Source organism: Lynx rufus, unplaced genomic scaffold (assembly GCF_022079265.1).
Source record: "Lynx rufus isolate CCGP_SWC_20201006 ecotype Redwood Valley unplaced genomic scaffold, mLynRuf1.p SCAF_11, whole genome shotgun sequence".
In the NCBI taxonomy this organism is placed as follows: domain Eukaryota; kingdom Metazoa; phylum Chordata; class Mammalia; order Carnivora; family Felidae; genus Lynx; species Lynx rufus.
The window spans coordinates 27,986,966-28,009,533 of NW_025814825.1; the positions used below are offsets into that span (position 1 = coordinate 27,986,966).

The 22,568-nt window shown below is 44.9% G+C and overlaps 1 protein-coding gene across 9 annotated transcripts in view; it reads left to right on the forward strand.

The window, feature by feature from the left end:
• Positions 1 to 22,568, forward strand: part of WDFY4 (WDFY family member 4) — a 293,352-nt gene that overhangs the window by 139,854 nt on the left and 130,930 nt on the right. For all 9 annotated transcript variants that reach the window (XM_047073092.1, XM_047073091.1, XM_047073085.1 and 6 more), the window contains 5 exons: positions 768 to 925; positions 3,741 to 3,979; positions 5,963 to 6,084; positions 8,436 to 8,621; positions 9,991 to 10,127. In XM_047073092.1, coding sequence (XP_046929048.1) covers positions 768 to 925; positions 3,741 to 3,979; positions 5,963 to 6,084; positions 8,436 to 8,621; positions 9,991 to 10,127 — 842 coding nt within the window. The remainder of the gene's footprint in view (positions 1 to 767; positions 926 to 3,740; positions 3,980 to 5,962; positions 6,085 to 8,435; positions 8,622 to 9,990; positions 10,128 to 22,568) is intronic.

The window sequence follows — 22,568 nt, forward strand, 5'->3', positions numbered from 1 at the left end:
CCAACAAGATTAAACAAAAGTCCTCTCTGTGGTTTCTGAGCCATGGAATCCTTAGTGACATGGCTTACTTATCTTCTGGACTCTTCCTTGCCCCACAACGTGGCAACCCTGACTTTTGGTCATTCTTGGGGAAGGGCAGTAAGGTAGAGCAGTGAAAAGCGTAAGCTTGCTATTCCCACTTCCGCTCTTGGCTCTGTCACTAGATGGCGATGTGACTCAGGGCAGGTGCCTGAAGCTGTGAGTGAGGATGGCAGTTGTGGCTAACTCAGGGGGTCGTTATAAGAATTAGCTGAGACCATCACATCCCCATCTGAGCACAGTGCCTGCCATGATGGTGAGCACAGACAGTTCAACGTGGCAGCTTTATCCTCTGTCCCTTTATCCTCTGCCCCAACAGGGCCTCGGGTCACCATGACAGCCTTCCCATTTACCATATGCCTTAAATGCTCCTCCCTCTCCCCCCAAATGCCTACTGGAAGAAATGCGGCTCCTCGTCTGCCTTCTCCCCACTTGGTTCATATCACTGACTACACTGTTAAAGACCTATTTTTTTTGAGAAAAAAAAATGTGTGTACATCGGGCACCTACTGTGTGTAAGACCCCATTTTCCAGCAACAGGGTATACAGAAGGTTACAATGGGGTATACAGAGGTGAGTGAGATGTGGTTGGTTACCGTGAGGGGCTTGAAGACTGTCGTGGAGAGAAGACCATTTGAAGTCTGATGATTTCTCAGACCTGGTCTGTGTCCTCCCACCCCCGCTCCCAGGCAGTAAAGAGCCTCAACCGAATGCAGAAGCTGCTTTGACTCCTTCACTCGCGAGCATCTCCTACTTCACCCAGAAGCTGGTGGAGAAACTATACAGTGGGATGTTCTCAGCTGACCCCAGACACATTCTTCTCTTCGTCATAGACCACATCATGTTGGTAAGAACCCTGGGCTGGCCATGGTGGGGGAGAAACTCCCACTGACCCACCAAGTGTCCGTGTGACTCACTGTTGGCTGCTATCTGGTCGGTCCAGTTGGACCTGCTGTCCTTCCTGGAAATAGATTCCATGATGGGTGAGAGGAAAGAGGACCTTGATGGCCCAGGTAGCACCGGGTGGATGTCGAGTGTCCTGCAGGGCTCTTACCTCAGGCCACCTGAGATCCATCTCAGTGACTGGGAGCTGCAGCCCCCTGTGCTGGCACCTGAGCAACAAAGGTCCAAAAAGCTCTTTATTTCCAAAAGACTTATTTCATTTCATTCTTAATATGCACCTCCATGGGTCACATGTGAGCTTTCCTGAATTGCCACAAGAGTACTTTTTCCTAGCCCTATTATTCCCGCTGTGCTCTCCTTCCCTCCCCAGATGGATCTACATACACACCCACACGTGCAAATGCGTGCCTATACATACACCTTTAGACGTAAGCATGTGTGTGTACATGTGCACGCGTTCTTTATTGTACATGTGTGCACACACACAGAATCATACTCTCAAAATTCTAGAGTTGAACCCTTTACTTTGTCCTCGCCTCACATTCTGGAAACCTTTCCTGACAAGTGGTCATTCAGTCTTTCTTTGAGCCCTCCCTGTCTGAGGAGCTCATGATGGTGTGAGGCAGTCCCAGCCAGTGGGGCACCAGTGAATGCTGGAAAGCTGAAATCTGCCTCCAGAAACTCCTGCCAGTCATTCTTGGCATGTCCTCTGCAGCAGAACCCAGGGGGATTCATGCTTCGTAGAGAGGGTGACGTCAGTGTCCCCAACACTGTCTCTGTCTCTGCAGTCAGCCCCAGACCCCAGGACTGGGCCTTGGCACATTTCCTAGGGCAATAGTGATTCTGACTGATGCACATTTCTGGGCAAGCCCGAACAGAATGCATTCAGATGCTTTCTCAAGAAAAACCCCAAGATGGGAGAGATATTCCTTGTCGTCTCTGAGGGGATTAGAATCAGATTGTTGGGATGTGGTGTTGAGAAATGAGGGAAGCCACTGAGGTCCTGTCTTACTTGGCTCAGGCCACTTTGACAACATTATGGGCTGGGCAGCTGAACAAAAGACATCCTTTCTCACAGTTCTAGAGGTTGGGAAGTCCAAGGTCAAGGCACCAGCAGATCTGGTGTCTGGGGAGAGCTCTCTTCCTGGTTTGCAGATGGCCATCTTCTGCCTGTATCCTCATGGGCTGGAGAAAGAGAGGAAGCAAGCTCTTTCTTGTCTTTTCTTATAAGGGCACTAATCCCACCATGAGGGTTCCACCCTCATGACCTACTTACCTCCCAGAGACCTGACCTGGGGTTTCAATATATGTGTTCTGGGGGGATGCAAACGTCCAATGAATAGCAGCTCCCCAGTGTAAAGGCAGATACTCAGAGTGGGTGCCTACTGGGGCTGATGTGCCTTCAGGGGGTGCCAGGCCAGACTAAGCTCCTCACACATCCGTCATCCTCTCCTGCTCACTGCCTGTGACTCTCACAGACCTCAACCTCAGGTTGACAGATGTAACCCATCTGAGGAGCAGGACAGGATGATGATAAAAACATAAATCCCAAATTCCAGCAGATTTAAATAAAACTTAAATTCACTGGTATAAATTCTTACATTACCGATGTATTTCTAAGAGAGCAATCTATAATTAACGAATGATCTCTCTAGTAGACTGAAACACTTTGCACATAGTTTTTGGCTATGGAGTCTTTTGTTTTTAAAAATTTCTGATTTGTTTCTACTGAGACATAATTACCATATAGCAGAATATAAGTTTAATGCTGATTTGATACATTTATATATCGCAATAAGATTACCACCATAGTGTTAGCTAACACCTCTATCAAGTCACGTAATTATCATTTCGTTTTTGTGGTGGGAACAATTAAGATCTGGTCTCTTAGCACCTTTAAAGTTTATAAGACAGTATTATTGTCTATAATCACTATGCTGTGCATTAGATCTCCAGGACTTTTTATTTGTTAGTTACAATGAAGCAAGGAAGCCAAACAGATGGATGGACCAATCAGTGTTAAGGCTACAGATCAGGACCTTCTGCCTTCCCCCTCTAAGTTTCTCATGTACTACAATTTGTTGGACTCCCATCTCTGTTAGATGATACAGTGGTTAAGAGCACGACTCAATGTCTGATGTGGGTTTGACCCTTGCTGACCACTTAAGCTCTCTGACCCTCAGCCTCCTTATCCCTAAAGTAGGATAATCTTAATGCTCACTTCATTTTATTATGATGTTTAAATGAACAGTTCATGTTCATGGATGCAAAAATGCTTAGCATGATACTGGGAATATTGTAAACACTCTCTATATAAATACTATTAATAGTTAATAATATATTTTAAAAATTAGACACTATAAATAGCATGTTCTCATACACTGAATGTCAACCATGTTACCAGTATTTCAGAAATTTCTGGTTCCCATCTATTTTTTATAATATGATGGTGGTAAGCTTTTCATTTCTTTTATTTTTTTTAACTTTTTAATTTTAATTTTTATGTTTTTAAAATTTCTTTTCAGCACAAGTTTTTGATAAATCTATGTTTTTGAATTTACTTTAGTGATCATTCACTTAAATAGAAGCTCAGAGGTAGAGGAAAGTAGCCCTATTTGAATTTCAGATCATGTCAACTCTTTGAAATCCAAAAGAGATTCTAAGATTGTATCATTTTCTCACTTAACTGGGTTAGCATTTAAACTCACAAAGTGTTCACAAGTATGCGTGTGTGTATGTGTATTTATTTTATGACACAGGTCATCGAGAATGCCTCTTCTCCAAGGGATGCTATCATCAGTGCTTTGTACAGCAGTTTAAATAAAGTCATTCTTTACTGCCTGTCCAAGCCCCAGCAATCGCTCTCCGAATGCCTTAGTCTTCTCAGCGTCTTGGGCTTCCTACAGGAACACTGGGACATTATCTTTGCCACCTATAATTCCAACACCAGCTTCCTCCTGTGTCTCATGTATTGTTTTTTGCTGCTCAATGAGAGAAGGTAAGGACTGCTTACTTGTTTCCTGCCTACTGGTGGTCAATGCAGAGAAGAAAGCTTTAGAGGGACACTTGATTGGGGCCAATACAAATGGTATATATATTGGTTATCTGGTTGTCCAAATTATGGGCAGTGTTTGATAATCTGTCCATGTGACTGAGCAGCAAGAATCATCATGGATTAATAATTTACCCCTTTTCCACAATTCTCAGGTTGTAAGATACCTTATTGATTTCATTTTAGGGGCAGAAAGCTCGACATTGAATATACACATTGATTTTATGATGCAGCCAGATTTTAGAAATATTAACATTTGATAAATGCACTCTTAGAATGGAAAAATATATAATAAATTGTATCATGCAAGGCGGGCATAATTTTCTTGCAGAAAAAATTACACACACACACAATTTGTGATATAAAATGATATCCATAAGCACACTTGTATAGGAAATTCTAATAAAAAGAAATTGAAACAAGTTTAGTTAAATCCTTTTCTTGAAGTCCGAAGTTTGAAATATGTTAGATTTTTCTGTGTATATGCACTTTCTTTTTTTTCATGTGTTAATATTCTGTATCAGCAGTGCCTTGGGATTATATGCTTACAAATGCTATCTCTCTCTTTTTAAAAAATGTTTATTTACTTTTGAAAAAGAGAATCTCAAGTAGGCTGTCAGCACACAAAGCTCAATGCGGGGCTTGAACCCACAGACCGTGAGATCAAGACCTGAGCCGAAATCTAGCTTAACCGACTGAGCCACCCAGGTGCCCCATAAATGCTATCTGTTACTAATAGAGCCATGTTGAGCATAGAGGAAAGGTGGGCTATGGGAGATTACACTTTGCTCTTGTCTTTGTGTTGTTGTTGTTGTTGTTGTTTTTATACCAGTACCTATTATGTCTTACTACTTGAAAAAAAATCCAAAAATTCTGTCAAATTGACTATTGGATGTTACAAAACTCTAGACTTGATTTGTCTTAAAACTCCCTGGGAATCACTGCAAAACACTCCTAGCCCAGAGGAGGCATTTGCTATTTTATTTGTGTGAAATAAAAGAACCCATTTTTGGTAGCTTAAATTGGGAGGGTCTTCTCTCTTGTTTGTATTTTAAGAATTAAGTCTATCCATATTGGAAGCATAGGTAAGAACGGCAGATGCCACTCTATGTGTATGTTTGGATTTCCACCTTCCTCAGATCCCTCTGGGTAGCTAAATGGCCTTAAAATCTAAAGGGACTTTATCCTAGAAATTTCAAGAATGGATATTCTCATATAATGGTATATTTTCATTTCCTTGTTTGTCGTTTTTGGTTCAATCCACAAACATGTACTGAGTGTCTATTCTGCTTGGCTGATTGAAGGGGCCCAGAGAAGAAGGCATATGGACATTAACATGATTGAAGGGGCCCCAGAGCAAATGGTTCATGGGAAACCCAATATGTAGACCCCTATGCCTGCACTTAGAACCAGCTACGTGATGTGCAGGATCCTGCAAAAAATGCAGATGTGTTGTTCAAAATTTACTAAGAATTTCAAGACAGGGACAGCAGAGTCCAAGCATGGGGGCTTTCTGAGTGTGGACCCTGTACAACCGCAAAGGTCACAGGCCCATGAAGCTTGCCTGGCCCCTTCCAAGTGGGATGAGATCAGGACCAAACAAAGGTAGAGGTCAATACTTTGGGAGTCTACAAAAACAAATGACCAGTCCTGATGGTTGGGAAACCAGGAGAGAGTTCAGGAGGCCTGCTGGGAGCCTGGATTAGATTTAATAAAACAAGAATAAAAAAAAGAAGTTTTCCTACTTTCCAGAATGCTATTGTATAATATCTGTCACAGAAATTGCCATGACATATTTGCTTTAACTTGATTAGACAAGTTTTTCCAATTGATATGTATTGAGTTTAGAGGATGATTATTTGTAATAAAGAACAATGGAATGATCTTAAAGAAACTGGAGTTTATAGTGAAAAATCTCTTGTCTCCTAGTTATCCAGAAGGATTTGGACTGGAACCCAAGCCTAGAATGACTCCTTATCATCAAGTCTTTCTTTCTCCAAATGAAGAAGTAAGAGAAAAAGGAGAGGAAGACTTCCCAAGTTTGAATGATGGTACATGTTGTTTGTTGTTTATTTTTGGGAGAGTGGGTGAGTGGTGCTAACTTCTGGATTTCATTCTTCAGCTCTGTGAGACTTGGTCAGACTAAGAACTTGGTGACTTACTAACATTCTAGGGATTTCACCATAAGTTGATTTCACTTCTCAGGTGGTCTCTTGAATTTTCCTTTGGATCGCTAGATATGGGAACTGGAATGTCACCTCCTCTTGTTCAGTCCTTTACCAAGCTCTCTCTCAACTTTCTTCTCTAGAAAATGGAGTCAATAAACTCATTACTTCTATGAGATTTTTGGCTTGATTGAGTTCATTTTTTAAATTTGCTTACATCAAATCAAGTAAAGGTGGTTGGCAATTTGTAAAAAAAAAAAAAAAAAAGTAGCAGCCAGATCCATGTGTTTAGAAATTGCTCTTTTTAAATGAAATCTGGCCATTTGTAACAATGTGAATGGAACTGGAGGGTATTATGCTAAGTGAAATAAGTCAGTCAGAGAAAGACAGATATATGATTTTTACCCATCAAATTCCATATGTGGAATTTGAGAAATTTAACAGATGACCATAGAGGAAGGAAAGGGAAAATAAGATAAAAGCAGAGAGGGAGGCAAACCATAAGAGACTCTTAAATACAGAGAACAAACTGAGGGTTAATGGGGGTGGGGAAAGTGGGTGATGGTCATTGAGGAGGGCACTTGTTGGGATAAGGACTTGGTGTTGTATGTAAGCAATGAGTCACAGGAATCTACTCCTGAAGCCAAGACTACATTGTATGTTAGCTAACTTGAAAATAAATTTAAAAAAGAGGGGTGCCTGGGTGGCTCAATCGGTTAAGCCTCTGACTTCAGCTCAGGTCATGATCTCGCGGTCCGTGAGTTCGAGCCCCGCGTCGGGCTCTGTGCTGACCGCTCAGAGCCTGGAGCCTGTTTTGGATTCTGTGTCTCCCTCTCTCTCTGACCCTCCCCCATTCATGCTCTGTCTCTCTCTGTCTCAAAAATAAATAAACGTTTAAAAAAATTTTTTTTAAAGAAAATAAATTTAAAAAAGAAATTGCTCTTTTAAAAAATGTTTATCTATTTTTTATTTTTTAATTAATTAATTTATATTTTGAGAGACAGAGAGAGTGTGATCAGGGGAGGAGCAGAGAGAGAGGGTGAGAGATAATCCAAAGTAGGCACCACACTGCCAGTGTAGAGCCCAATGGAGGGCTCGAACTCATGAACCGTGAGATCATGACCTGAACTGAAACCGAGAGTCGGATGCTTAACCAACTGAGCCACCCCGGGACCCCAAATGTTTATTTATTTTTGAGAGAGATTGAGGCAGAGGATCCAAAGTGGTCTCTGTGTGAGAGCCTGATGTGAGGCTGGAACTCATGAACTGTGAGATCATGACCTGAGCTGAAGTCGGACACTTAACCAACGGAGCCACCTAGGCGCGCCTAGCTCTTGCTCTGTTTTGATTCTAAGAAGCTTGAGCAGACTTTCTTTCACCATTTTGGTTTGTTGACTGTGCCACTCACATTGTGATATCAGATAGTAGGCACAAGGGCCTCTGTTTTTTGGTCACATAAGTGCCCAAATCCAGTGCTTAAAACTCTCATGAGTTGAAAATATACTCTGGCGCACTGTTAATTACATCATAAATATTTGTATTTTGGTCTAGCTAGAAGAGTGGACTGAGCAATGTCCATCCTTCTAGGGTGGAAAAAATAGACTGTAGGGGCTGGTACTAGAGGAGTGACTCAGTGGTTCAAGATCCAAGGGTGTTTAGGCAATGTTCAGGGTATTATAATTATGGGGCATAGCAGGTAGAACTGGCCTGGTAGATTGGCTCATATCTGGGCAAATCCAGGGCATTGAGATTGGTGGGCAGTGGGAAGCATGATGCAGTGCCAGGAAAGAGGACTGGCTTGGGTCCTAGGTCCCTAGGCACAGTCTTGGGTTTGGTGTCCATTCCTTTGAGGGCTCAATATAGAAGGTACATTGGAAGGAGCTGTTGGGGGTGGTATTTGGTTACCTAGAGCTTACATAAGTATTTTTCCTGTTGGTATTTAATGAAACTTGGGGGTGGGAGAAAGAGATTTCTTGTGCCCATCAATCGTGTCTCCCAGCTCTGAACATACGAGGCAGACAGGACCTGGTGGTGGGCAGTTAGAGGTGGGGGAAAGGCCAGCTCACATGGATGTTGGTAGCATTGTCTACATACTGACTGCTTTCTGGATGGAAGTTGCAAAGCTTGAGTGATATTCAAGAAAGATGCAATAAAAGCAGCCGTGATACATCATCTCCGGCCTTTGCTGGGACAGGCACTGAAGCCATCCTGATTGTGTGATATACTCTCTCTGTTAGTCCAGCACAACATCCAAAAGACAGTGCGGACCCTGTGGCAGCAGCTCGTGGCACAGAGGCGGCAGGAGCTGGAGGACACCTTCAAGATTGATCTCTCTGTGAAACCTGGAGACAGAGAAGTGAAGATTGAAGAGATTACCCCACTCTGGGAGGAGATGATACTCAAGGCCTGGCAGCATTACTTAGGTCTCTGTCCACTTGGCTCCAGGGAACAGAACTGCTGAGTCTCATAGATGTAGACTTGCCCAAAGTTCCACTCAGGGCCCAGAGCCTTTTCCACCCAGACCTCCTCTCTCATCCCTTTGGTGGGGATTACTGAAACCCCATGCATCTTTGAGTGTGAAGAATGAAAGCTGCTTTGCATCTTGGGTGAAAGGAAGGCCAGAGGTGCAAGCAGATTCTAGTAATCTCTTAGAGAGTGTGCCATGTCAGAGCTAGATCTCTAGCTCTGTCTACCATGTCTAGTCTAGAGCTTAGGATTCTAGGTCCTGTCCTGATATTCACCTACCAGCTTTGAAACCTTGCCACCAAATCACGCAGTGACCTGGATTCCCAGGTTCTTCATGTTTCAAGTGAGAGTTTTCATCCCTAAGATATTAATGACCCTTGCATTCTTTCAGTGATTCAGCATTTCCCCCCTCATATGAGTTATTGCACCTGCAGGAAAGATGTTTTAATTTTGTTTTTATTTTTTTAATTGTTTAAAATATTTTATTTTTAAGTAATCTCTATACCCAGTATGGGGCTTGAGCTCACAACCCCAAGATCAAGAGTCACATGTTCTACCAACTGAGCCAGCCAGGCACCCCTCAATTTTGTTTTTAAAGTGGTCATTGCTCTCGAATTATGGCTCACGTACTTGTTTGAAGTCTTCTAGCATCACAACATTGACAGTGACTCAGGAGTTAGTTACTTCCATGTGTGTCATCCCAGACTGCCCGGCGGTATAGAACTTTTATTTATTGGCTTTCCAAATTAACCCTGGAAAATGCGTATGTATGTACATGCCTATGTATATACATGTGTAGTTTGAGGTCAAAGTGTCAGATTTCATTTCAGGGAAAAGGTTAATAAAATAGGACGTATATCCCCATGCACATGTAGTGAATAAAATGGTGAGATGCACCCCATGCTTACAAATGGCTCTCTTGTTGCCAACAATCATATACAGAAAATTCTCTATGTTTGATGGCCTGTGTTTGAAACACATAATCTTATTTACTCTTCATGACACCAGAATGAGGTTAGATGCTATTATTCCCAGTTTGCAGGATGAGGACACTGAGGCTCAAGGACTTAACTAACTTGTCCAGCATCTCACTTTGAGTCAGTGGAGCTAGGGGTCTAAGCCAGGTCTGGTGACCCTGAAACCCACACTGAATTTCTTAGTCAGAAGACGGCAGTGTAAACTTGTAGCCTGGGTTGTTTTCCTTACTGGAGGAGGCGCAAGAGACTTGTGACCCTGGATGGCCCTTTGAAAGCCAAGCCAGTTGCAAAATAGTGTGTATCCTCCTTTCAACTTCACCTCTGACAGTTTTTGCTTCCCTGTTCCTAGCATCTGAGAAGAAGTCGCTGGCCAGCCGCTCGAATGTGGGACATCCGAGCAAGGTCTCCTCGTGGAGTGGCAGCTTGTCTTCAGCCATGAGGCTGATGCCCGGGAGGCAGGCCAAGGACCCTGAGTGCAAGACAGAGGTGAGCTCAGACCCCTCTTCCCTGGAGAAGCATCAGGCATTTGTTTCAGATCCCGTGAGTCATGTCTTCTCTCTCTGTTGTTCCTAGGTATGACTCAATTCCATGTGCTTCTGAGCATTTAAGGTTATGCATGTGATTTCCCAGTTGCAGCTACATGTAGGGGAACCAGGTCTTAGGCTGGCTTTAACTTGAAGTGACTATGGGCTCCCCTGGAACTCCAAGAGCAGGGGTTGCTTACGGCATTAAAACCCGAACCAGTGCTACTTGCTATTCTCCTTTTGAGTCAGGTGTGCTCAGAGAGCACTAGCCCACAGTTCAGTAAGAGCCGTATGTGTGGACCTAACAAAGCGGTCAAAAACATTGGCACCATTGCCAGGAGATGTAGCGGTGAATCCTCTTGACTATGTGGGGCTGAGTTGTCGGGATTTTTTTGAAATTAATTTCTTTAAAGCTCTAAAACAAACCATCCTAAAACTCAGTGGCACCAACAATGGGTTTTTGTGATCATGGATGCTGTCGTAAGGAATTTGGAGCACGGAAGGGGTGGGGAGGTGCCTCTACTCCATGATGTCTGGGGCCTTGGCTGGGATCCTTGGAAGGCTCATTTACTCACACAACTGATGGTTGCTGCTGACTTCAGTCTGAGACCTTAGCTGAGACTGCTGTCTGGAATACCTATACCTGGCTTCTCCGTAGGTCCTGGGCTTCCTTACAACCTGGAGGCTGGGTTTCAAGGGCTAATTTCCAAATAAGGGGGAAGGAGATACAGACAGACAGATGGACAGATACAGAGAGATACAGAGAGAGAGAGAGAGAGAGAGAGTCAGGCGGAATAATCGCCTTCCATGACGTAGCTTCACCTCTGTTGCATTCCTTTGGTCAAGACAGGCACACAATTCTGCCTGGGTTCAAGGTGGTGGGGGGCAGGGGGGGCAGAAATAGACTCTACCTTCTGGTGGGGGAAGTGGCAAGGTTCTGCAGGAGCATATAGGACTAGAAATATTACTGAGGCTCTTCTTGAGAAGCACAATGTGTCATATATTCTAATGCTGGAGTCACTGACTTATTTTCAGAGGCAGACTGTGGTCATTGAATGGACATGACCTTGGGATCGGGAAACGTTGGGCCATTTACTTAACTTCCCTGAGTCTTTGTCTCCTTGTCTCCACAAGGGGACAGATAACTGTGGGAAACTGTGGGAAGGGGCTCCCCAGGGAGGTGGAATCGATGGTTGATAGACCCATTACACAGCTGGAGCTTTCTGCCCATGTAACTTTGGAAAATGAGGTTGACTCCAAATCCCCCCTGCTCAGAATGTGGGCTCTGCTGTCTCAATGGCTCCGTTGTCCATTGTGGCCAGTGCCTGATGGGAGGGTACTGTCATCAGATGCAGCGGAGAAGAGAGGAAGGCGGGCTGCCTGTAACTGCTCAGGTAGCCCGGGAAGGAGACTTTCTTCTTTCTGAGCTTCAGAAACAAGAGGATTTAGGACATAGGGAGACAGAGCACAAACATAGAAGGGAAAACAAAATGAACTTGACTGGGCTGTCTGGCCACCTCATACTCAGAACTGAGGGTAGGATGTGTCCTTAACACATTGGCTTGTGGAAGACACTGCTCAGTCAGCTTGTTGATTGGCTGATTGTACAGATGTGTACGTTGAATCTTAAAAAAAAAAAACAAAACAGTCAAGGGCTTTGCAGCCAGGAAATGGCGGAGTAAAGAAAGGGTCTCCTGTCTTTGTACTACTGAGCTTGACCTTAGGCAATTCTGTGACCTCTCAGAGCCTCAATTCCTGATCTTACAACTGTGCTCTGTCTATACTAGAACATGTGGAAGCACTTGGAAACTGCAAGTGCTTTAGAAATGGAAGACAGTTTCCAAAATTTGATCCCACCTTATTGTTCTCTCCGCCAAAGGGATGACCATCTCACCTGCAGTATAGCTCTTCTGAGCCCCCGAAGCTTGGAGCGTCCCCACTGGCGCCTAAGCACTTGCTCCTGACCAAGGCCATTTGTGACAGGAGGGGTCCAGCCCCTCTTCCCCCCTGGCTTCACCCTGGAACTTCTGTTCTTTGACCAAGTTAGCTTTGTCCCCAGGGGTCAGGTCCGTCTGGCTGTGGAAGCTAGGGAAGGGACAGCTGGGATGCTGGCGTGGATGTGCATTGTATGGGAGCCCTTGCAGACTATTGGTGTGCCTCCAGCCACTTCCCCATCCTCTCCTAGGCCACTTGGCTCGGCTAAGTTGCCTCTGAGTCCTGGGGAGATCGACTGAGAAATAGCTCACCCGAAAGAAGCTTGAATAGATTGCAATACTTGAGGCCATGTAGGTCTACAAAGGGCTTGTCACCGTTTGCTCTGGGCTCACACGGAAGCGAAAATATTTTAAATCAGTTCTGTCTTTGGTGAAGGCAGGCTGCTGAAGATACTGTCTTCTGCATCAATTGAGGTCTCATTCGTTCATCCATTCATTCATTTTCACTCACTCAACAAAATATTTACCAAGTGCTTACTTTGTACCCTGAAGTAAGCACTGAGGTTACAGAAGAGAGAAAAATCTGACATTCTCTGCTTTCATGGAGACTGCATTTTAGGGGGCGAAGACAGACAATAAACAAGTAAATTTGTAAATGTGAAGGGTGCTAATTGCAACGAGGAAAAATCGAGCAGGGTAAGTGGGAGAGGGTGGTTGTTTAGATGAAGGTGGTCAGAAGTCCTCTCTGGAAGGGGGGCATAGAAGCAGAGAAATAAGGAAGTGACTTTCTGGAGAAAGAGCAGTCAGGCAGAGAGGACCATCAGGCAAAGGCACTGAGACAGGCATGTGCTGGAATGCTCTGAGGCAGCAAAGACCAGTGTGGCTGGACGAAAGTGGGGAGAGGGCAGCCACAGGGACGTCTCCCTCAGCTGTCAGCATCAGGAAGAACTGTGACTCCTGTCAGTGGCCTATTTCTGGGCACAGTGATCTGGGCACTCAGAATCTCGGAGAGGTAAACATGACCCAGGTCTTATAACTGCACACACCTAGTGGCATAAATTTCTGCAAAAAACTTGCACATGCACATACATGTACATGCACACATCCCTTTCCCTGCTTCTTCCTTCCTGTTTGAGCCCTGCTTACCTTCAATCTGATTTATTCATCCTTTCTATAGTTTATAGTACCTTGTGGATTTTTTTAAGGATGAATTATTTTTGAAACAAAGTGTGCTATGTTTTAATTTTAAAAATTAACTGCATGTTTGCTTTGGAGCATCTAATATCAGTAACTCGGTCGGGCTGGGCATGGTGCCTGGTACATAGGAGAATGTGCATAGGAGGATGTGCATGGGGCGAGGGAATAAAATGCTTTCTCCCTTTTTGCTGCGATGAAACTCACTAGCCTTCACATCCTGCATCCATCACTCATCCTCGCGAGATGCCTTTGTTGCTAACAGAAGGCACAACTTTTCAGGTACATATGTACGCTGTGATGTCATAGGATGAGAGTATCGACTGTTTGCCCTGGGGTCTGTTTAATTATTTTTAAAAATTAATTTTGATTATTACAGCTGATTACACCTCAGTGAGCAATGTAATTGATATTTTCTAATGTATCCCAAGGAACATTTTGTACAACATGCTTTTTGTTGTTGAAGGTTAAAGACTCCGTTATTGGTTTTTCCCTAAATATGCCCACATCATTAGTCCCTCCAGTGAGAAGGTCGCCATCTGGAAAAAGCAGCATGGAGACATTATTCAGGCACAAGTGCATGAAATTGGTGTTTCTGCATCTTCTGTCTCTCCTCTGGAAAGAAGAGGCTTGTAATTAAAGGAGTTGGTTTTGGAGGAAACATTATTCATTTGGTGTTATTCCTTATCATGTCAGCAGCTGACAGCTCGGTAGCACTGATGAATTGTTCCTTCGAGTGAGACATACGATACGCCATTCCTAACTCTTCTTACCTATCTTCATTTTCAGTATACAATGTTCTCCTCTTGGCAGGTGAGCTGAACTTTGAGGCGAGTCTGATATGATGGATGGCATTTCTTCCTTTTCTTCTCCTGACCCCATCACAGTCCCTTCTGGGATCAGATTGTAAAGTCACGGTCTCTCCTGGGGTGAAGGCTGTGGGTATCAGCCTGTTGGACAGAGGTTGCGACCTTGGGCTCCTTTGAGGCCACCAAAGGCCACCCACGGTGTCCGGGAAGCTGCTTCACGTCCGCCTTCAGCTTAGAGAAACCCAGAGTGTGTGCCCCGGCCAGCCATTCCTCTTCACAGCCTGTGTGCGGCTTGCCGACTCAGTGGTAGGCTTCCTTGTTGAAAAATAAGTTGAAAAAACATTAACTACTAATGTTGGTTTCTTAGCTATGGTAGACACACTGTGGCAGTATATAATATTAACATTATGAGAAAGCAGGTAAGGGGTTGACGGGACCTCTCTGTACTATATAACTTTTCCGTAAATTCAGAATTATTCCAAAATAGAGAGTATGTAATCTTCCTCCCTCCCTCCCCCTCCTCCTTCCTTCCTTCCTTCCTTCCTTCCTTCCTTCCTTCCTTCCTTCCTTCTTCCTTCCTTCCTTCCTTCCTTCCTTCCTTCCTTCCTTCCTTCCTCTCCCTCCCTCTTTCCTCTCTCTCTCCCTGTTTCCTTCCTTCCTTCCTTCTTCCTCTCTCCCTCCCTCTTTACTTCCTTCCCTTCCTTCCTTCCTCTCCCTCCCTGTTTCCTTCCTTCCTTCCTTCTTCCTCTCTCCCTCCCTCTTTACTTCCTTCCCTTCCTTCCTTCCTCTCCCTCCCTCTTTCCTTCCTTCCTTCCTTCTTCCTCTCTCCCTCCCTCTTTACTTCCTTCCCTTCCTTCCTTCCTCTCCCTCCCTCTTTCCTCCCTTCCTTCCTTCCTTCCTTCTTCCTTCCTTCTTCCTTCCTTCCTTCCTTTCTTCCTTCCTATGTTCTTCCTTCCTTCATCCTTCCTTCCTTCTTTCCTTCCTTCCTCTCCCTCCCTCTTTCCTCTCTCCCTCCCTCTTTCCTCTTTCCCTCCCTCTTCCCTTCCTTCCTTCCTTCTTCCTTCCTACCTTCCTCCCTCCCTCCCTCTTTCTTTATTTCTTTCTTTCTTTCTTTCTTTCTTTTTTTCTTCCTTTCTTTTCTTTTCTTTTCTTTTCTTTTCTTTTCTTTTCTCTCTAGAAAAAGCATTAGGAGTGCCTGGGTGGCTCAGTTGATTAAGCACCCAACTCTTGATTTCGGCTTAGGTCATGATCTCATGGTTCCTGAGATTAACCCCTCATTGAGCTCTGTGCTGATAGTGCAGAGTCTGCTTGGTATTCTCTCTCTCTCTGCCCCTCCTGTGTATGAGCTCGCTCGCTCTCTCTCTCTCTCTCTCTCTCTCTCAAAAATAAGTAAAAAACAAAAAAAGAAAAAGAAAAGAAAAAGCATTAGAAAACAGAAAATGGGCACATAGGACATGAGAGCTGGGGTCTGGGTGGGAAGGGGCTGTGAGGATGAGTGGCTGCAAGGCCTGTGAGCAGGGGGGCAGGGGTGATCAAGGTCACTGCAGGAGACAGGGAGGACACCATGGCTCATGCTAGATGTTTCTGAAGTGGGGGGGGGGGCCGGGGGTGTTATATAATGGGGGAGAGGTATGTTTCCTTTGTAGGGGTAGGATTGGAGGTTAGAGCCCCCGAGGGAAGGGCCAGACCAGGGCTGTGACATCACTTAGGAGGGAGATAAGGAGGCTTCAGGGGCAGTGGCTAGAGCAGTGGAAGTCAAAGAACACACAAGAGACTTCTGTTTAACCAAGGCTGGGATGAGCAAAAGAAGGGGGCCCTGGCCTCCTCTCAATCAGGCTGTGAAAAGAAAGGCCGCCTGGGTGTGGCAGGTGTGAGAGGTGTGCGATTCTGATGGTTTTATTGGATCTGCAGAGAATGGGGAGGAACAAGCCAGAGGCAGGGTGTCGGAAGCTCAGTTCTAGCGCATAAAAAGGGGGCAGCCCCTCTGGGTGGGTGCAGCTGCCTGACCATGTCTTGTTCAGCAAAGCACGGGCTGGATTTTACCCCCACTTTCCTCCTGGGATCAGTGGTACATGTGTGGACCGCTATTTCATGCAAGAGCCAGGAAGGCCCCACCTGAGGAGGGAGACCCACACTTAGGAGCTTAGGGGCTTATAAATCAGGAAGACCCTCTGGGGCAGGGCCAGGCCCAGTGTCCACATGTCTCCATGGCTTTTGGAGGTAGCTGAGCAGGCTTCCAGTTGCTGTTTTCAGAGTCGAAATGGCTTATGTAGGAAAGCCAGGGCCATATAAGAGAAGGGTTGAAAAAGCACCACAGCCGGAGGGTGACGGGTGACACAGTGCACTTGCTAAAGTGCCAAAGACAAGCTCTTCGTAGGGATTCTGTGCCTGTCCTGGCAAAGGCACAAAAGCACAACACGTTTGCTCCAAAGTCCCTGGTCTCTAATGACTGTCCTGTGGGTGAACGCCCTGCCCACCAGGTGCACTGGGGCCTCCCATAAGACCGTCAGTGCCCACTCATGGGGACCTGGATCACAGACTAGACACCTGTGTGGGTAGGGAGACTGCAGACCTGCCATTGGCTACCTCCCCGGATGTGTGTGCCCAGGCTCGGCGTCCCACCCCCAGACGCAGAGCAGCCCCGCCCCTGGTGGAGGAAGGGGTGCCGGCCGAGGCCAGCTGTATGAGGGGCCGCCCTGGCTCGGGTCCCCAGCAAAGGAAATGACACTTTTGACCATTCAACTCGGAGCACTTTACCCACTATCTCTTTCAAAAATTGTTGTGGAAAATTTCAAACATATACAGCAGCAGAGAAAATAATAAAATGAATCCCCGTGTATCTATCCATCACTCAGCGTCCACAATTTGCAACTCATGGCCAATCTTGTCTCATCCCTATCACTACCCACTTTCCCCCTCTGCACGGGATAATTCTCAAGCAACATCCCAGACATCATATCATTTCACGCATAAATGTTTCTGTATACTTATTTTCTCTTTAAAGAAATCACGAAACCCAAATAAAAATTGCGGAAAAGGAAGCAAGCGTGCCGAATGGGAAGGCTTTAGCAGGCACCGTGGGAGCCATCCAGCAGTTCTTGGTCTTTCTTTCTGGCAAGTTTGTATTTGTCGCCTGCTGCTTTGTGATTTTGGTCTTGCTGAGGCTGAAGGCACAATGAGCCTCAGAGAACTTCGCGCCCCATTTCAGGAGAGAGGGTGGGGACTGAGGAGGACAGAAGGCTGTTGAGTGGGGCGCTGTGGCGCCTCAGAGTTTGGGGGGGTGAACGGCACTGAAGGCCGAGGCCTCACATGTCACTCACCTGGGAAAAGGCTCATAAGGCAGGAGAGCCATGGGGCTGAGAAGAGATTTTTGAAAATAGAAAGAAATAAGCTTTGACATGAAGGGGAGTAAGTGCTAGAGTAGCTGGTAGCAGCTGAGAAAGTCAAAATGCAACTGTGAGAACAGAAGTCCGAGTTCCCAGAGTCATTGCACTGTAAGAGTTAAAGTAGAAAAATTTTTAAATCTGAAATTCAGAAGGCTGTCACAAGGACTAGGTTTACCTCAACGTGATGTTTGTGGGCAAGAGAGAAGGGACTTTCCTAGGAGATACATGTGCCTTTAAGAGAGATGTGTGGAAGGGGCACCTGGGTGGCTCAGTTGGTTAAGTGCCCAACTCTTGATTTCAGCTCAGGTCATGATCTCACGGTTCATGAGTTCAAGCCCCACGTGGGGCTCTGCACTGACAGAGTGGAGCCTACTCGGGATTCTCTCTCTCCCTCTCTCTCTGCCCCCCCCCTCCATACTCTCTCTCCAAATAAACTTTTAAAAAACTAAAAAAAAAAAAAAAAAAAAACAAGATGCATGGAAGCAGGTGGCCTGAATTTGTGGGAAAATTAAGACACATGAGGACTTCTGAAATGAAGCCAGAGGCTCTAGAGAGAGAGGTACAATCCTGATAATATGTTCTCGCTGGCGTGGCAGCAGGACAGAGAGACTGTCAAATAAGGAGAAGAGCTGGAGAGACAAAGCCACCGAAAATCATAGGAAAGAGAAAAGTGATTTAAGAAACCTGAAATCAAGCACTTGAGAAATCACAATGCTGTGTTGGCAAATCCTGCTGTGTTCAGTGGTGGAGGAAGTCTTGTGAGCAAGTAATTAAATCGGACTGTGTTAGAAAAATAGAACCACTTAGAAACAAATGAAAGTATGATTTAAAAAGAGTCTTTGGAAAGGGTAAATCGCTCTATGAATGGGAGCACAGTGACTAAGGTCTTCTGCTAAATGCAATCTTGGTTTTTAAAATTGCCATGGGCAAGGCTGCCAACCACGTACTTTCTCTTGCTGCCTTTCCTGAGATAACTGACCCTAAAAATAGTGTCACTCTCCCCAGCCTGGCCTTAGAGCTCTTTACGGTGTGTCTGGACTAGAATTATTTCCAGAAAGGACGTCCGTTACACTCTGGTTGTGGCGGTTTTAGGGAGCAAGAAAGAGAAAAATGATGAGGTCCGTTATCTTAGTTCTTAAACCCTGAAGTGCCCTTTTTCACTGCAGCTGAAGTTCTGTAGCATGAATCATAGCCCTGGTCTTGCAGGCAGTGGTGTTCCAACACCACACCCGGAACCGATCTTCCCACGGGAGCAAGGCATCCTGGTGATGGAGGTGGAGACACAGCATCGTAGGGTCCCGGGAACGCAGTCAGGCTGGGGCAACACCTGTGCGTGCGGTGTGCGAGTGCATGTGGGTGTGCGTGCGCGTGTGCTTGGGGTGCTTGTGTGAGTTGCCCTTTAGGTTTTCTTCCAGTGGTCTGGGCGCCCAATCAGGGTACTCTCAGTCATTTCCTCTACTCCCTTGACACACACACACACACGCACACACTCACGCGTGCACACACACGTACACGCACACCATTCTTCAAACAATTGATGTTAGAACCCACTCATCACATCGTTGAGAGGTGACCAGGGAGGAGTTGGTTCGAACGAGAAACTCCACACCAGAAGTGAACATGGGCGACTGGTCCTAACAGCAGAGGGTTTGAAAGAGCCATAGCATCACTCACACCAGTGTTACTATCCAGATCGCCGGGGAAGAACAGTCACGGGCTGATGGAGACGGTGGCATTTCTCTTTCCATTTTAAAGAAATCTTAAATGTTACTAGTCTATCAAAAGTCCTTGTTACAGGAGTTTGAAAAATAGAAGTAAATGAACAAAGCAAACACTGATACCTTTAATGATGTTTCTTTACCAAGTGCATCATTTGTGAGACATCCTTATCTTCGTAATAGAAGGATAATTAACATCACTAATTATCTAATTAAGTTCATTAAGCATCCACCAACAGTGCACCGTGAAGTTGACATTATGTTCTACTGTCAACAAATGCTTTTGATTTCTTAGGAAGTAATTAAAATGTAAATTAGCATGCAATTATATGCACAGGGGAAGTTTTGAATTAGATATTCATTTCAAAACTGCTTAGAGCAACATAGTTTTTGTTTTTTTCTTCAATAAAAGCAGACATTTTGCTATTAATGGTATATATTAAAGTTGCCATTCTGTTGTTTAGTGTTTGAATCATTGCCAGGTTATAGCACTGATACGACACAAGGTTTAGTTGATATGTTTGCTACTGTGCTTTGTGTTTTATTTCATATGTTGGTTTGTTTGTGTCTTTTGTGTTTAAAAATACCACAACTGATTTTTTTTTTTTCCGAGAGCTTTCTCTAACTTAAACCTCCAGCTGACTTTGCCCTTTAAAGGCATGTTAGGTCAAATCTTTTAGGTTAGATCCTGACAGGTTAGATTCAGGGAATGGAATCATTGGCTGGCTGAGAGCCGGTCACGCACATGCCCCTACACACACAGGGAAGAGGGAGGCTGCACAGATCAGACTTGTGGTACGGCCACCTTTGATTCCAAGTTCAAATTTCTCTTCTTTTTAGGGCAGCCCTTTGGTTTCTGATGAAATATCATAACTTGGGGCGCCTGGGTGGCTCCATCGCTTAAGTGTCCGACTCTTGATGTCAGCTCAGGTCATGATCTCATGGTTGTGCACTTGGGTGTGGAGTCTGCTTAAGATTTTCTCTCTCCCTCTGCCCCTCTCCCCTGCTTGCTCCCTCTCTCTCTCTCTCTCTCTCTCTCTCTCTCTCAAAAAAAAAAAAAAGAAGAAATGTTATAATTTTATTATAGATCAGGACGCTTCCTGAAACATCACAGCATCCCCAGATATTTGCTGGAAGAGAAGGTCCTAAGACAGAAGCCACCATGCCCAAAGTCTCAAAGTTCTCATTTTTTTAAACAATCCCAACTGAATCCTAGAATGCAGGTGTTTTATTAAATCTCACAATCTATTGTCAGAGCCCCGTGGGTGTGATACCCACCTCCACCATCTTCTTGCATGAAGACACGGGGTCATTTGAGCACTGAGCTGATGTCACCTGTTCAGTGAGGAGGAAAAGTCTCTGCTCATGATATTTGAACATCCTCAATCAATTTTTGCATGGTTTTTCCAGGGATGGATTTAGGTGGTGCTGGATCCAGACCCCTCAGTTTTGTGCGAACAAGATTTCAGATAAATGCAGAGAGAATACGGTGGCCTAAGAGAGACTGTCCCTTGTTCTCTTGAAAGGATCGACCTCAGGGTTTGGCCATGAGTAGAGTCTGCTGAATCACCGTCATAACTGTGGATGCAGACATGCCCATAGTCTAAGCAGAGAGAGGCTGGTGTCTTGGGGCAGGTGGGGGGACAGCATCATGGTACAGGGACTGGTGAGGGACATGAGGCCAGCTGGACTGTGACGAGCAGTGGCATCACGCTAGAGGAAACCCACACAGGATCTACATAGAGATAGGCAGTTTGGGGATGGGCCCTGACATCTGTCCCAGCTCTGGTGGCAAGCTGTGTGTTGTGATGTGGTCTGCATTTTTGTTCTCACTTGTCAGTCCGGAGGGGGGCTCCTTTTTCCAATCCATGTAAAGGATAGTGGCTAGGCTGGCAGAGACCTTGGCCCGATCGAGGGATCCCACTACTAAAATCAGATGATGTTGACCTTCTCCTAACAGGCAGCAAGCACCTACCTCAGCAAACAGAATTGTCTCTACCAGAACTTTCCTCTCAACTGTTTATTCTTAAAACTTATCTTTTAGAAAAAAATTTTAATGTTTCTTTTTGAGAGGGGGGCAGGCAGAGAAAGGGGGAGACACAGAATCCGAAGCAGGCTCCAGGCTGTCAGCACAGAGCCCGATGCAGGGCTCAAATCCATGAACCGTGAGATCATGACCTGAGCTGAAGTCAGATGCTTAACCGACTGAGTCACCCAGGCGCCCCTTAAGTGCGGTCTGCTATATCGTGACTTCCTAAGAATACAAAGTCCATACAATAAATGAATAATCAATACCAACAGCAACTCACTTCATCCCACGGCTGGTTTGTGGCCCTGCCTCCTGCTAATCACACATTTCCTCCTCTGTGACTGGCACGAAGGGATGGCAGCGTCATGATGCCCCACAAATGTGCCATGATGCCAAGGGCTCTCCCACCTGAGAGCAGCCCAAAACCACCTCTGAGCGCTTTTCTGCTCATTCAGCTTCACAGGAAATGGGGCTAAAGTTTCTCTGCTCTTGGCAGCTAGATGATTTAGCTTGAACCCTCTCCAAGAGAGCAGGCACTGAGGTTATGCAAGTTCCACAAATCAATGGAATATTCTCAACATAAGGTCCTGACCACTGCCTGTTGAAAGGCGCATTGAATCTAAATTATGTTTGAAAAGTCTTTAGGGACAAATACTCGGTTCCTTCTCCAGAGACATCTATCCAAACAGAAACATCTAGTCTGAAAAAGTTTACTAGACCTTTCACCTCCTTTTGCTAGTTTTTCTGGTTTTCTTTCTTTCATCTCTGTAGTATTTTTATTACAAAATCAGGCTGTGTTTGTGCACCATATATAGTGGGTGTCGTTGAGGAATGTTTCAAAGTAACTTGAGGTTCAAGTCTGCAGCTCAATCCACGATATTTTAATGTACACAAATACTTCATCCTATGCAATTCAACAGCATAGTAATTTATTGAATAGACAGAGTGTTCCTCTCTAAAAATATGGAGATGAATGGTGCGTGATCTCTATATTTAAAGAATCCTTTTGTCATTTATTGATCTCTCTCCTTAGATGGCATCTAAGAAGAATTACAGTAGATGAGTTTCTGAAAAAAATGTATACAGGTGAAGATTTTATGAATTGAAACAGATTTGAAATCAACTTAGGGACCTGGCAATTTAAAGGAATCCTGGGTTGAATCCTTTTGAAAACTGAATACAGTCCTTTACTTTAAAGGCGAATTATGCCCAGGAATTTATTTTGAGGTTCAGATTTTCTAATGTGCGACATACCTGCGTCCCCAAAACCAATGTTGTGGTTGGGGGAAGGTATCATCGTCCTACAAAATGCTTTCAATTTTGAAAAATTATG